This window comes from Canis lupus, chromosome 10 (genome assembly GCF_011100685.1).
Source record: "Canis lupus familiaris isolate Mischka breed German Shepherd chromosome 10, alternate assembly UU_Cfam_GSD_1.0, whole genome shotgun sequence".
Taxonomy (NCBI): domain Eukaryota; kingdom Metazoa; phylum Chordata; class Mammalia; order Carnivora; family Canidae; genus Canis; species Canis lupus.
The window spans coordinates 44,223,605-44,239,699 of record NC_049231.1 but is presented as its reverse complement, the minus strand read 5'-3'; the positions used below and the strand labels follow the sequence as shown (position 1 = coordinate 44,239,699).

Here is a 16,095-nt window from a genome sequence, read left to right as displayed (position 1 = left end):
ATTAGTAAATAAATCTTTAAAAAATAAAATAAAAAAAGCCAAAGATGACTACTTTAACCTAAAACCTAAAATATAATATTTGTTCTAGATATTTCTCCTATCCACTATTTTAGATACTGCTTAGAGAGGAGAGGGTAGATTATGCTGCATAATACATGACCTCAAAAATCACAGTGACTTAAAACAAAGGTTTATTTTTCACTCATGAAACATGCTTATCCCACGTTCCATTATGTCCATGGAGCTGTGGCTCCAGGTCATCTTTACTCTGAGATCCAGACTGATGGAGCAACCTCTATTTAGAATGCTGTCAGTCATTGTGGCAAAAGAAAAAGAGGATATAATGAAGCACAAAATAATTTTTAAAGCTTTATCCCCAAGCTGATATATACCATTTCTTCTCACATTTTGTGAACATGACCAAACCTGACTTCATCAAGTAGGGAAGTAAAATCCTCCCCTAGAGTGGGGAAGCAGATTTCAGTGAACAAAAATACAATCCACCATATAGTATATTTGGAAATATTTACATAAATCATTTGTTTTTTGTTTCTACAAACTATCTTATCAGTAACATATTCCTATACCTAAATGTTCAGCCTAAAAGCCAAAAAAAAAGCAAAGGTACTATAATAATTTCATGCTTCCCAAAATAAATAACATTAAAGTTCAGAATTAAAGATTATTTTCTAGTCTAATAAAATCATGCCTAGAATAAAAAATCTAGAAAAAAGAAGGAAATATACCATTCTTAGTTCTATGCCCAAAGAAAGCTACCACTGTGATGATTTGCTTCTAAAATTTTTTCCTCTGCTTTTCTAACAGTTTGATCATCCCCTACTTCTCATTTTATATCCTACCCTTTTTCACTTACCAAAAATTATTCTGTATTATTACAAATTATCCAGTTTTTTAATGAAGTCATCTTATAGATAGTACAATTTATAACTAAATTTCTATTCTTATACAATGCTTTTTGCTTTCAAGCAGAGCTTTTCTTTCAAATAAAAACAAGGTGATAAGATCATCTTTTCTATAAACCTATACTGGGAGGCCAAATCAGGATCATGGGCTTAGAAGAGACTCTTATTTTAAGAATTACTAAGCCAAAGGTTATAAGCATATTAAAGTCCCTTTACGTGTTTCATTATGTCATTTTCCAAAACAAGTCTACCAACTCACACTCTTGCTCCAGCAATGAATGGAGCAGTTATTTTCTTTCATCCATACCTGCACTGCATATATTCACGTAATAATTTTTTAAATTAAATAACTTTGCAGAAACTTATTCTGCTTCATTATACATTTATCTAACAGTAAAGGTGAATATATTTCCATATTTGTGACGCAGGTCTATTTCCTGAAATAAACTGTTTTTGAAACCTGCCTTTAATCTATTGGGATGTTAGTGTTTTATTTCCTATTACTTTGATGTATAAGCTTATTCACAGTCATCCGATTTGTTGCAACAAATTATACTGAATAATCTGACCCTCTCCTCCACTCATCTGTGAATCTTTCTAACTTAGAATATTTTAAATAGTGCTGAAGGACTAGGCTGTTTGGTTTAATAAACACAATGCATGTAACTTATAATAAATCATACATATATATGTATAAAGATGATATCTAATTTACATAACATATAATTTCTTTTTCTTTTTAAGTAGGCTCCATGCCCAGTGTGGAGCCCAATGTGGGGCCTGAGCTTACAACCCTGAAATCATAACCTGAGCTGAAATCAAGAGTTGGACACTTAATCAACTTAGCCACCCAGAAGCCCCCACAAAATACATGTCTGAGCAACTCTAAACAACTTATCTGCCTGTTCTTATACCAGTTACACAAAGTTTTAAATGCTTACAGCCTTCTATAATAGTTTTTGAGATGTCAGAGCTAGTTCTTCTCTTCTCATTGTTCTTTTTCATCATTATCTTAAGGTACACTACTGTGGGGTGGGGGTGGGGGAATAAAATGTAAGTCAGGTAATTTGCTGTAGCAGGTCGGCTAAAAGTTAATAGCATTAACAAGGATAAAAGCGTTGGGTTTGAAAAAGTATTGCTACTGCAATAAAAGGATTTCTGGCATTGTAAAAACTCAAACTATTTAGCAGAACTACTTATGTAAAATAATAATGGTTGTTCTTAGTAACAATGAAGGCACTCTAGGATCCTAAAGTATCTTCTCAAAGTTTAAAATTATATTCCACAATACTCCTACAGTTAATTTTAAAGAATATTCTGAATGCAACTAAAGTTTAGAACTAAAACCAACCATAGTAAGAAACAATCACACACAGTAAAGTAAAAGGCATGTATCACAGGACCACAATTTAGGCCTAAAGCTCTGCAGGTGAAATCCCATCACAGCAAATGTCATTACAGAACAGGAAAAGAGCCACATGAAGACCACTTTCATGTTTCTAAGCACAGTTTATAAGAACAGTTTTGATCATCTGGTTAAAACAAATTCTATAAACAAAAACTTAAAATCTTGTACAGAAGTTTTCCTTGATAAATCTCTAATGAGAAAATATTCATTATGCGCACCATTTCATTCTGTATATGCAAAGAACTTGATTAAATGTTGGTTGTGCTACATACATGGTAGAAAGAAGTAAACCAAATGGCTGCTTACACCTCCTTTGGTTCTACAGTAGTAATATCCTTCATTATTTCATTATTTCATTTGAGTCTCACAATCCTACAAATTAGAAAAGATAATTTAGCACAGTTACTGACGAGGAAATAGAAAAAACTTAGGTGATTTGTCCATAATCACACAGCCATTGTGCAGACCCTTTTGTGTTCTGACTCCCACCCACTACTCTTCCTCCAGTAGCCATGCTTATTTCGCCCTTGACTCCTTTCCTCCCTAACTACCTTAGACTTATCACATTCAACTGAAAGCCACATACACTTAACCAAACAAAAACTGAAGAAGTTTCAAACAACTACAGAACAGTTTTGAGTAACTACTAGGTGAAAACACCTATTAGATACTGGCAAAAATACAGTGGGTGGCATAAATTATAAGTCTCTCCCACGTTATAAGTGAAATGCCTACATCTCTGATTTACAAGATTAGAGTCTCACTGAAAATGAAAGAAGATACAAATATACAGGAAGAAAATAATTTCTGGGAAGCATACATTTCTGAAAAACTTGGTTTGTCACCATTAAATGGACTCTTCCTAAACCATGACATTGACATGTTCAGAAAACAACAATGTAAGGTTGATAAAGTTTTCAAACAAATCCTTATCACTTGAATTCTAAATATGCCATACTTACATACTACCTTGTTCATTTTGCAATTAATGCCAAAGAATCTGCCTGTTCATCTGTTTTTGTTTTGTTTTGTTTTGTTTTTTCCACAAACTTCAGCAGTACCAAAGCCATTGGACCTGGTCTTTTATCCACATATTGAAAAAAGTTCAAAATAACCAAAACACCTCTTGCCATAGTAACTGTCCTAATCCCACTCCACAGAAGATAACAATTACACTTCACTAGATTTGAAGCACTAGCTCACCTGGGAGCTTTCACCAAAATAATCATATTCAAGACCTATCTCCCAGAGATTATAATTCAGTAAAAGCCTAGGATGTAGCCTATTTCTTAATTAAAACCTAAAGATTTAAGAAGACAATCGAAATAGCATGAGTGAAAATATTTTAACATTCTGATGAACAAATACAAAATCCTGTTGTTCACTCATTTACTTAGCTAATATTTACTGAGCATTTTACAATGTGACAGGCAAGGTTCTAGCCCCTGGGATATGGCAATGATCAAGATTCCTGTCTGTGCTTCATGGTACTTCTATTTCACTGGGCACACAGAAGATTAATAAGATAAATGATACCAGTTCAGGTACAAATAAATTCTATGAAGAGAATAAAGCTGGACAAGGGGTTAGGAAAGAAACTGGAGGGCAAGGTACACTTATCTTAGATAAGGATGGTCAGGGAAAAGTCTCAGAGGAGGTGACATTTGATCAGAGATGAGAATGGTTAAGACCCAAGGACATCAGATGGAATAGCAAATTTAAGGCCCTACAGTGCTACCTCTGATCCACATTTGGCTAGGTGCTATGACATAAAATGAGCTTTCTGATTCCAAAAAACATAATACACAATAAGGCCTGACAACTTAAGACTTAGGTGTCAAATATTTCTAGCAATGATACTATGAAATTTAAATACTATGGACTGGTTTAGCAATGGAGACAAAAATCTAATGTAATCTGAGTCTTAATGGATGAATATAATTTCAATTCACAGAAGTGAGGAAAGAAGCTTATCACAAGAGGCAAAAGCACAAACAGAAGTTCAAAAGCAAGAAAGAATAAAGAAAAAACCAAAAATATCAGAATAAGCCCAATGACCAAAATTAGAGAATATAAAGGGGGAAATGTACGTCAGGATCCTATTTATCCAAGACCCCGCTTAAAGGGTTAATTCCTCTATGAATGACTTAGACTAACTCTCAAAGGCAATAACTTCTCTCCTGTGTTGCCACCTATCTTCCTCTCTACCAAACTCTGAGATTACTTACTCATCACAAAACCCACATTCTCCAGCAATCATCTCTGTTTATAGTTCCTAACACACAAGCAGCATAGAAAATACAATTGTTGACAATCAACTAAAGCAGAGTAAAATGGGATGGAGGGTCCACAGATTGGAAAACTCAACATAGTAAACATGTCAATTCTCCTTAAATTGATCTACAGGCTTAATGTAATTCCTATCACAATCTCAGCAAGGTATTTATTTTATAAACACAGACAACCTTATTATAAAATTTATATGGAAAGGCACCGGCCTTAGAATAGTTAAAATAATCCTGCCAAAGAAGAAAATGGAAATAGTCATTCTGCCTGGTATTAAGTCCTATAGGCACAGTAATCAAAACCATGTGGTTGGTATTGGTGAAGAGAGACACATGCACTAATATAATAAAACAGAGAACCAGATAGGTCCAACTGATTTTTGACAAAAGTGCAAAAGTAATCCATTGGAAGAAAATTTTTTAAGAAGCAGAGCTAGAACAACTGGATATCCACAGGCCACCAAAAAAATAAATTTAATAAAAATTAACTGAAAATGCATCATGAACTTATTAAATGTAAAACATAAAACCATGAAAATAAATAAAATAAAATAAAATAAAATAAAATAAAATAAAATAAAATAAAATAAAATAAAATAAAATAAAATACCATGAAAATATTTTGGGAAAAAATTGGTGAGATCTAGTATTAAACAAAGATTACTGAATTGAAAGCACAAAAAAGAAAAAGAAAAAAAAGCACAATTCATAAAGGTAAAGATAGATAAACTAGATCTCAAGAAAATTAACTTTGTTCTGCAAAAGACCATGAGAAAACGATGAAAGATAAGCAACAGACTGACAAAAAAAATCTGACAAAGGAGTAACATGTTGAATATATAAAGAACTCTCAAAACTCTAAAGTACATAAAACAATCCAACTAGAAAATGGGCAAAAGACATGTATAGACATTTCACTGAAGAGGACATACGGATGGCAAATAAACACAGCAAAAGATGTTCAGTATCATTAGACGTTGGGGAAATACAAAATAAAATCACAATGAGACACCACTACACATCTAGGAGAATATATAAATTAATTGAAAAAAAAAACAATTTGTCTTCATCAAATGCTGGTGAAGATGCAGAACAATTACAACACAAAAACCACAATGAGATATCAGAACACATATATCAAAATGTTTTTAAAAACGTTCAAAACAAGAATACAGAGAAACTGGGTCACTCACAAACTGCTAATGGGAATGTACAATAAAATAGTACAGTTATGAAGAAACAGTTTAGCAGTCTCTTAAAAAAAATTAAACAGGAAGGACACCTGGGTGGCTCAGCAGTTGAGCATCTGCCTTCAGCTCAGGGCCTGATCCCAGGATCCGGGATCGAGTCCTGCATCCAGCTCCTTGTGGGGAGCCTGCTGCTTCTCCCTCTGCCTAGGGCTCTGCCTCTCTCTCTCTCTCTCTCTCATGAATAAATAAATAAAATCTAAAAAAAAAAAAAAAAAAAAAACTAAACAGGCAACTACCATATGCATGACCCAACAATAGCACACTTAGGTTCACAAAAAACCTATACACAAATGTTCTGAGCCAAAATCGTATGTTTTGAAAATAACCCGTATGTTCTTAAACAGGTAAATGGTTAACAAATTGTGGAACACCGATACAATGGAATACAACTCAGGAATAAAAAGGAAAAAACTACTGATATATACAACTTGGATGACTCTCCAGAATATTACACTGAACTTAAAAAGCCAATCCTAAAATATTATATGCATATATTCTATATATGTAACATTCTTGAAATGAAAAAAGTATAGAAGTGGAGACCAGGTTAGTAGTTAAAGGGATTAAAAAGGGGCTAAGAGCAAAAGGGAAGCAGGTGTGGCTATAAAAGTGTAGCATGAAGAATCTTTGTGGTATGGAAACATTCTCTATCTTGACTGTTTCAAAGTCCATTTCCTGATTGATATCTTACTATGGTTTATAAGATGTTACCAACAAGACAAACCAGGCAAATAGTTCATAGTATGTCTCAGTATTATTTCTTACTATGGCATATGAATTTACAATTATCTTAGAAAAAAAAGTTAAATTAAAAAAACAGGATGGGGGGGGCACCTGGATGGTTCAATAAGTTAAGCATCTGTCTTCAGCTCAGTTCATGACCCCCAGGTTCTGAGATTGAACGCCATGTCGGACTCCCTGCTCCTTGTGAGGAGTCTGCTTATCTCTCACCCTCTGCTCCTACCCCACTCATATGCTCTCTCTCTCTCTCTAATAAATTAAATCCTAAAACACACAAATAAACAAAAAACCAGGATGGGGAGCCTGGGTGGCCAAGTCAATTAAGCATCCAACTCTTGATTTCAGCTCAGGTCATGATCGAGCCCCGTGTCAAGCTCCACTCAGCAGAGAGCCTGCCTGAGATTTTCTCTCTGTCCACTTCCTAACATATGCACACACATGCTCTCTCTCAAATTAATAAATGAATCGTAAAACACACACACACACACACACACACACACACACACACACACACACACAACGGGATGGAAGGCCAAGAGGTTAACCTTAGCAGGGAAAAGATCTTTTGGGGGGAAAAAAATGGGTTGACAGACACACAATATCCAAAAGATGCAGAATCTTTTCTTAATCTCAAGTTCACTGCTACTTGGGTTGCAAAGGATGGGAGTCACCAAAGAGAAGTTCAGTTGGTAGAACTGGAAACTTTAAAGGAATCAAGAAAACTTGAAGTGTTAAAGTCTATGGGGAGCATGATTAAGAATCAACAATAATATAGCATTTCCACTAGTCTTACTGCATCTAAAGCACTAATTGACTACTGCTAATTCATTACACAGAGGTTGTCAATTCTTTTATCTACAAACTGACAGAATACTCATTAAAACTCAAAATTTTTCCAAAAAAAAAAAAACTGTATCATCACAGTTTGCATGTCCCTATGAAATTCAACAAAATGGAACTTTACTTGTAGAATTATGATGTAAATCCTAAGAGCAAAAATTAGTATTATCCCTATCCTAAAGAAAAGGACAGGGAAAATAATGAAAAGGACAGGGTTAATAATGAAAAGGATGGGGATAAAATGGGTCTGAATAAAATGTGTCCACAGAGAAAATGTCTTATGGTCACACAAAAATTGGTGACAAAAGTAGAATTAGAATTTCAAATTCCCAACCATAGTAGTGATCGCTATTGTTTTTTTCCTCCCTCACACAAGGTTATCTCTCTTTCTTCTTATATGAATAAGTGCACCCCCATTAACTGGGGACTTCCATTACTGGCTAATATAACACACAATGTTTCCTTTCTTTCCTTTTTTTTTTTTTTTTTAAACACTTTTAATCTTTATAATGCATCTCAGGAAAGTCTGTGAAGCTTGAATATTCCAGGATACCTAAGTAGAAAAGTTGCATTTACCAACTTTCCCAAAGCTGCACCAGCATTCATTTTGAGATAACATTCTTAGATGAAATTCATGGTCAATAATGCCTGAAAAAACTTAACCAGGAAAATGTATCTGTTAATTAAAACTTAACATTAATTCAACAAATATTTCCTGAGTAGTTAATGCCCAGTCACTGAAGAGACACCAAGGATACAACAGTAATGAAAATGAAAATGTAGCTCTTCCTCTTACCTAGTACACAAGCAACTACAATAAGATCCAATAAATGCTAAGATACTAAAGAGCCATTAGCTCCACAGGAGCATTAGAAGTCACCTACACCAGTAGGAAGATAATCAGACAAGTGAGGGGAAGTGATGTAGAAAGAGACCTTAAAGATAAGCAAGTACAGCCAGCTGAGAAGCAGAGAGGGATAAATATAACAGAATGACACAAATACTTACAGCCATTCACTTAAAAAAAAAAAAAAAACCACTACAATGATCTCAAGAGGAAAGGAATTCTCAAGAGAATGAAAATTTTAGTAATAAAAGCTGAGAGCCTACAGACAAGTGATAACTGACTTTATAGATTAGAGAAAGGTAAAATCTAAGCTGGCTATGTGGAAACAAGAAGAGTCAGCTTGGTGCCAGTGAAAGCAAGAGAAACTCAGTGCCCAGAAAAAGCACTGGGCACCTTCAAAAGTGGCCACGTGAAAAGGTCATGAAACAAGGAATTTATGGCTGAAATGTCTAAGAGACAAATCAGAAATCCAGATCTCCACTCCGACTCACAAAGAAGACCATCCTGTCCCTTCCAGAGAATGGACTCAATGACAACAGGTATACAGGAGGGGAGAAGTGGATAGAGGGGATAAAAAATGAAGAGGAATATTAAAGGAAATTCTATTTTCTAAACTGTGAGAACTGTGCCACCATCTCTCCCCCGTGACAACCAAAATGCTGGCAGCTAGGTTTATACCTTCTCTAAGTAAGATTCTGGGAAACCCAACACACTCCCCACCCTCTACCCCAATCAGCTCAAAAAGACCTATGGATAATTACAGTTCACCAATGAAATGGCCCTACCAGACCCCACTATACTGAAGCTTACAGTGTACATGCCTCACACATGTGTGATGAGTTTCCAGTCAGATGATTATGAAAGACGACTACTGTTTTCCATTTTCAACCTCCTTTGGCTTTTTAAAACTATGGTAATTCAAAAAAATTAAAATGAAAAACACAATGGCAGGTACAGGGGGTACAAAAAAGGAAAAGTGAAAGACTTTAAGCAGAGGATTTTATCATTTTTATATAGAAGATAAATAAAAACAGAATTTAAAACAAATCACTCTCAATACTAATAACACTACATGCCAAAATAGGATACCTAAAAAGTTAAAAGGACTCAACCTGTATATCCATTAACGTAAATGGCGACTCCACTAAAAATCGTAGATGAAGTTCCATCCTTCTGTATAGTAGCATCTGATCGAAATTGTTCTTCCAATTTCTGGACCTTGGCAGCCATATACCCACCCTAGAATTTAAAAAAAGGTAAACCAATCACAAAGGTTATATTTTCTTCAGCCCCTTTCCTTAAGGAAACTTACATTTAAACAAACAAATAAATAAATAAACTGGACCCTATTCTATGCTAGTGACCAAGATATGATGACAACATAAGGTATAATTATAAACATTAACCATAAGGCAAGGCAATAAAACAGGCAGGTCAAGGAAGACTTTCCCCTCTATCAACTCAATTTTTATTTTTTTTCAGTTTTTAATTATTTTATCACATTCTTATAACAGTTACTTTAAAATCAGAGAAAGGTAGGTAAAAAATAATGTTTAATGCCATAAAATCTTGTTCTTATCTACAAAGTCCAGCAGAAGTTACACTGAAATTTAAACCAATTAAAAAGTTGACAAGTGATCAGTAAGAGTACTGGCTTCCACTATCTTCTGAATACAGGAAGCTTAAAATTAGTAACTTAAAGTAAAATGAAACAGTTCAACAAACCAGTACAGCCCTCCATACATGTAGATACTAAAATAAATGATTCAGTGGCCAAATTCTGGAGCTAATCAATCTACTTGGAAAGCTTATTACTATGTCTCAGAATATAGAGGTTTTAGAACAACAGGCTCATATATAATAGTCCTTTATATCATACCTTTTAGTCAAGGCCATCTTGCCATGTTTAAATATAAAGGTAAGGGGCACCTGGGTGGCTCAGTTGGTTAAGCACCCAACTCTTGCTTTCAGCTCAGGTCATGATCTCAGGGTTGTGAGATCAAGCCCCACACTGAGCTCCACACTAGGCATGGAGCCTGCTTAAGATCCTCTCCCTTTCAATCTGCCCCTCACCCCACTCTCTCAGGAAGGAAGGAAAGAGGAAAGGAAGGAAGGGAGGGGGGAGGGGAAGGGGGACGGGAAGGGGAGAGGGAGGGGAAAGGGGAGAGGAAGGGGGAGGAGAGAAAGAAAGAAGAAAAAGCTAAATAACAGTTGAACAAAGGTAATTTATTTGACCAATCCCCTACCTACAATATATCTTATGTTTTCCTGTTTTTCAGTACTACTAGCAATGCTGCAATAAAATTATCAAAATTATTATCTGTGTACCAGAACATTTATTTCCTTAGGATAAAATAAAGTTCAAGTGTTAAAAAGTTTAAACAAACTTTCAATACGTTGTGAAACCTCAGAAGAGTTGATATCTAAAGTGATTTATACTTTTAAAAAATATAATATATAATCTACAAGAAGAATGAAAAATACCTAGACAATTAAATATAAGTATTTTTATTCTTTTAAAACACACCCATTTTTCCCAGCCATCATTTTCAGCTCGCCTCCTCCATCCACCTCGTCTCATGGTGGAGCTTCTGTATTAAGGGAAAAAAACAAAACAAAACTGTAAATTTTATATTATAATGTCTAATTATTGACATTTTATTTCAAATCAAGAAAAATGAGAATTTAAAAGAAACTCAAATATTTCACAAATATTCAATTTGTGAAAGCTAAAACTTTTTCCAAAACATATATTCTCCTGCTTCATACATGAAAATGTTCCTAAAACACTCTGATAGATAAGTATCAGGTTTAAATTATAACTTTTATAAATTTAATTTTATAGTAAAAACTTTTATGTATTCCTAAGCACCAAACCTAATATACATATGCATAAAGAATCACCAAATCAGACTAATGTGGCCATGCTTACTCATTAACATTAATTAGTATTAACAGAACCCAAGAAAACATTTTCCTTCATGAATTGCCCTCTGAAATGGCTATTAAACTGCCTTTGCTATTACATACTAGACACTTAAGAATGCAGTCACATAATAGATGTAATTCATATATTATGCAAAAACCCTTAAAAGAAATCAATTAAAACAACACATCTAGGGGAAATAATGTAGAAAGATTATCACTTATAATAAACTATTAAGTCTGGCATTCTCCTTAAGGCTACACTTGACCCACTATCCTATTAAACCACCAAACTGACCAAATGATGGCTTATCTCCAGTGTCAGCTGGCTTAGTGGTTAGCAAGATATAAATTGTTCAGAAGTCAAAGCAGACACTTAATGACACTCCTTATGGAATTCTTCTAGCTATATGGCTACATCTTGAGACATGACTGCATTGCCCTTCACAAAATTAACATGCCCTCTATTTAGGTTATTTTTCTTCTACTAACAATGTAAAAGTTAGTACCAATTAATAAGCTACTGGAGAAGCTCTGTTACTTTATCCAAGTCAAATCAGATTATAAGAATCTGTTACTGAGTGCACCTTAAAATACGACACTTTAGCCAAAAACAACAGCAGATATTTTCTTTCGAATATTTCTTTATTTGATATATTGCATGGTTTATAGTTTTCCCTTGCTGACATTCGTATTAATTATGAATTTTTACTGTCTACTCTTAAAAGAGGCCTAAAAGTTATGTATAGACAGTCTCTTAAAATAAGTCCAATAGAGAGAAAAGGCGCATGAGCAAGAGCTCTGCAAATAGGAGGCAAGGGGATTAACCCAGATTAGGGGTCGTGGATGCTTGTGGAGAGAAGAGACGGTGTTGTTTTCAGTCTGACAAATGTAGGGGCATGGCTATACAATGTGTTCATTTGAGTCCCAGAACTACCATATTTGCTCTGCTAAATAGTTCTGTTTTTAAGAGACTCAAGACTTCTCTAAAAGGAGTCTGGGAAATATGTTAGCACATAGTTCTTGATTCATATAAACTCAATCTATACTTCTCTCCTTACAAGTAAAAAATTTGGGAGTTCTGGCCATTATATGTTAAGGATGCATACTCACAAAAATTAAAGGCAACAATTCACTGGCTAAATGAAGGTAAATTAAAGAATGAAATATATTTTAAAAGTTTAATTCAGTTGGCTAATCACTTATTTAAAAGTGTTATTCAGGGATCCCTGAGTGGCGCAGCGGTTTGGCGCCTGCCTTTGGCCCAAGGCGCAATCCTGAAGACTCGGGATCGAATCCCACGTCGGGCTCCCTGCCTGGAGCCTGCTTCTCCCTCTGCCTGTGTCTCTGCCTCTCTCTCTCTCTGTGACTATCATGAATAAATAAATAAAATCTTAAAAAATAAAATATTTCCTAATTAAAATCTATTTATAAAAAAAAAAGTGTTATTCATTTATGATCTACTGGGTAACTATTGCAAAAGGCCAATATGAAAAAAATCCTTAACAGTGGTTTAATGAGGGTAGAAAAGTATGAAACAAACTTGCAATAAATTTTTTTACAAAATAAATAAATTTTAAAGGTTCTTCCTCTATTCCAAAGTAATACAGCTATTCCAGACAAACGTTTAAGCTTTGAAAAGGAAAAGGAATGAGACACTGAAATTAGTAATTTCTTCATTTCCACTAACTTGACCAAGCACAGCAAACTCATATTGGTTCAGGATTCAAATAATAAGACCAAAAAAGGGGGGGAAAAAAAACAAGAAACATATTTTATTTTATACATTCAAATTCTGCTTTTGAGAAATCCCATAACAAATTGTAAACTAGGTTATTTGGATCAACCTTCCTGCTAAGGAAGAGGAAATCTAGACAAAACATTATTTAAAAAAAAAAAAAAAAAAAAGGCATAGAAGGTGCAGAAAATAAAGAAAAATTACTGGGTCAAGATTTAGAAGATGAAAAAGAAAATCTGCCACCTCACCTGGCCTTCCCAGATTGGGACAGCTTTTTCCTCTGAGGGCATGTGGCAATTATAAAAGTGTGGTTGAAAAGCTGGACCAGGTTTTGGGGGAAAAAAACAACAAGGGAACAAAAATAGTAAGGGAACAAAAATTGGAATTTAAGGATCCTCCAAGAATATAAATCTCCACACTTGGGAGTAGGATCCTAGGAGTAAGTAAACTGGAAATACACCCAATTTTGCCAAAAAACATATCTTGCCTTGGATTATTTCAATCTCTGAAGGTAATTTAAGATGATCCTAAAGAACACAAATATATGGAAGTAACATGCTACTAAACAATGAATGACTCAACCAAGAAACCAAGAAGGAAATAAAAAAATACCTAAAGACAAATGAAAATGAAAACACAATGGCCCGAAATCTTTGGAAGGCACCAAAGCTGTTCTAAGAGGGAAGTTTATACCAATACTGGCCTATCTCAAGAAGAAAAATCTCAAATGAAGAACCTAACCTTACACCTAAAGGATGTAGAAAAAAAAGAAAAAACAAAATCCTAAAGCAGTAGAGAAAGAAGGAAATAATAACGATTATTTATTTAGAAATAAGCAAAACAGAAATTTAAAAAACAACAGAACAGATCAATGAAACCATGAGCTGGTTCTTTGAAACAAAAAAAATCAACGAAACTGATAAACTTTTAGCCAGACTCATTTAAAAAAAATTAAGAAAAAAGAGGATTCAAATCAATAAAATCAGAATAAAAGAGAAGAAATAACAAACACCACCACAGAAATATAAAAGATTATAAGAGAATATATTTTCCTTTTTAGATTTTATGAGAGTATACGCATGCACAAGCAGGGGGGAGGGGCAGAGGGAGACGCCAACTCCCCACTGAGCTGGAACTGGATGCAGGGCTCAATCCCAGGACCCTGGGATCATGACCTGAGCTGAAGGCAGCCACTTAACCAACTGAGCCACCAAGGTACCCCAGATTATAAAAGACTATGAAAAATTATATACCAACAAATTGGACAATCTAGAAGAAATAAATTCCTAGAAAGAATAATTTCCCAAAACTCAATCAGGAAGAAATAGAAAATCTGAACAAACCAATTAATAGCAATGAAATTGAATCAGTAATTAAAAAACTCCCAACAAAACAAAGTCCAGGACCAGATGGCTTCACAGGTGAATTTTAGAACACATTTAAATTAGAGATGACACCTGTTCTTCTCAAACTATCCCAAAAACATGAAGAGGAAGGAAAGCTTTCAAACTCATTCTATGAGCATTACCTGGATATCAAAACCCAGATAAAGACACTACTAAAAAAAGGGAACTACAGGCCATTATCTGATGAACATTAATTCAAAAATCCTCAAAAAAATATTAGCAAACTAAATCCAACAATATACTAAAAAAAATCATTCATTATGATCAAGTGGGATGCAGGTATGCAAGGTGGTTCAATATTCACATCAACAAAAAAAAAAAAGGGAAAAATCCTATGATCATTTCAATAGATGGAGAAAATGCATTTGACAAAGTACAACAGCCACTCATGACAAAAAACCCTCAACAAAATAGGTTTAGAGAGAACATAACAAAGTCATATTCAAAAAACCCACAGGTAACACCATATTCAATGATGAAAAAAAAAAACTGAGTGCTTTTTTTCCTAAGATCAGGAACAAGACAAGGATGTCCATTCTCACAACTTTTATTTAATAGTACTGGAAGTTCCAGCCACAACAATTAGATAACAGAAAGAATAAAAGGCATCCAAATTGGTAAAGAAGAAAACTTTCATTATTTACAGATGACATGATACTGTATGCAAAAAACCCTAGAGACTCCACCAAAAAACTACTGAAACTGATAAAACGAATTTGTTAAGGTTGCAGGGTAGAAAATCAATATTCAAGAATCTGCTGCATTTCTATACACCAATAATAACGGAACAGAGATATTAATAAAACAATCCCATTTATAATTACACCAAATAAATAACTAAATAACCTAGGAATAAACTTAACCAAGGATGGGAAAAGCCTGTACTCTGAAAACTATAAAACAGGGATGAAAGAAACTGAAGATGAAAAACAAATGGAAAGATATTCCTCGCTTATGGATGGTAGAACCAATATTGTTAAAGCAATACTACCTGAAGCAATATACACATTTGATCAATCTCTATTAAAATACCAACAGCGTATTTCACAGAATTAGAACAAATAACCCTAAAATCTGTATGGAACCACAAAAGATCCCAAAGAGCCAAAGCAATCTTGAAAAAACAAACAAACAAAACAAACAAAACTATCACAATTTCAGGTTTCAAGATACACTATAAAGCTGTAGTAATCAAAACAGTATGGTACTGGCCCAAAAACAGACACAAACATCAATGGAACAGAAGAGAGCCCAGAAATAAGCCCACCATTATATGGTTAATTAATCTTTGGCAAAGAAAGCAAGAATACACAATGGGAAAAAGACAATCTCTTTAACAAATAGTGTTGGGAAAAATAGCTACATGCAAAAGAATGGAACTAGGTCAGTTTCTTAAACCATGTAACAAAAATAAACTGGATTAAGGAACTAAATGTGAGACCTGAAACCATAAAAATCCTAGAAGAGAGCATCAGCTCTGGCAAGATTTTTCTAGATATGTCTCCTGAGGCAAGAAAAAGTAAAGCAAAAATAAACTACTGAGACTACATCAAAATTAAAGGCTTCTGCAGAGCAAAGGAAACAATCAACAAAACAAATGACAACCGACTGAGTGGGAGAATATATCTGCAAATGACATATCCCATAAAGAGCTAGTATCCAAAATATACAAAGAGCTTATAAAACTCAATACCAAAAAAACAAATAATCCAATTAAAAATGGCCAGAAGAC

At 34.2% G+C, this 16,095-nt stretch overlaps 1 protein-coding gene across 1 annotated transcript in view; it reads right to left on the bottom strand.

The window, feature by feature from the left end:
• Window positions 1–16,095, bottom strand: part of REV1 (REV1 DNA directed polymerase) — a 96,453-nt gene that overhangs the window by 55,230 nt on the left and 25,128 nt on the right. The window contains 2 exon segments of the mRNA XM_038551017.1: window positions 9,407–9,533; window positions 10,822–10,885. Coding sequence (XP_038406945.1) covers window positions 9,407–9,533; window positions 10,822–10,875 — 181 coding nt within the window. The 5' untranslated portion in view covers window positions 10,876–10,885.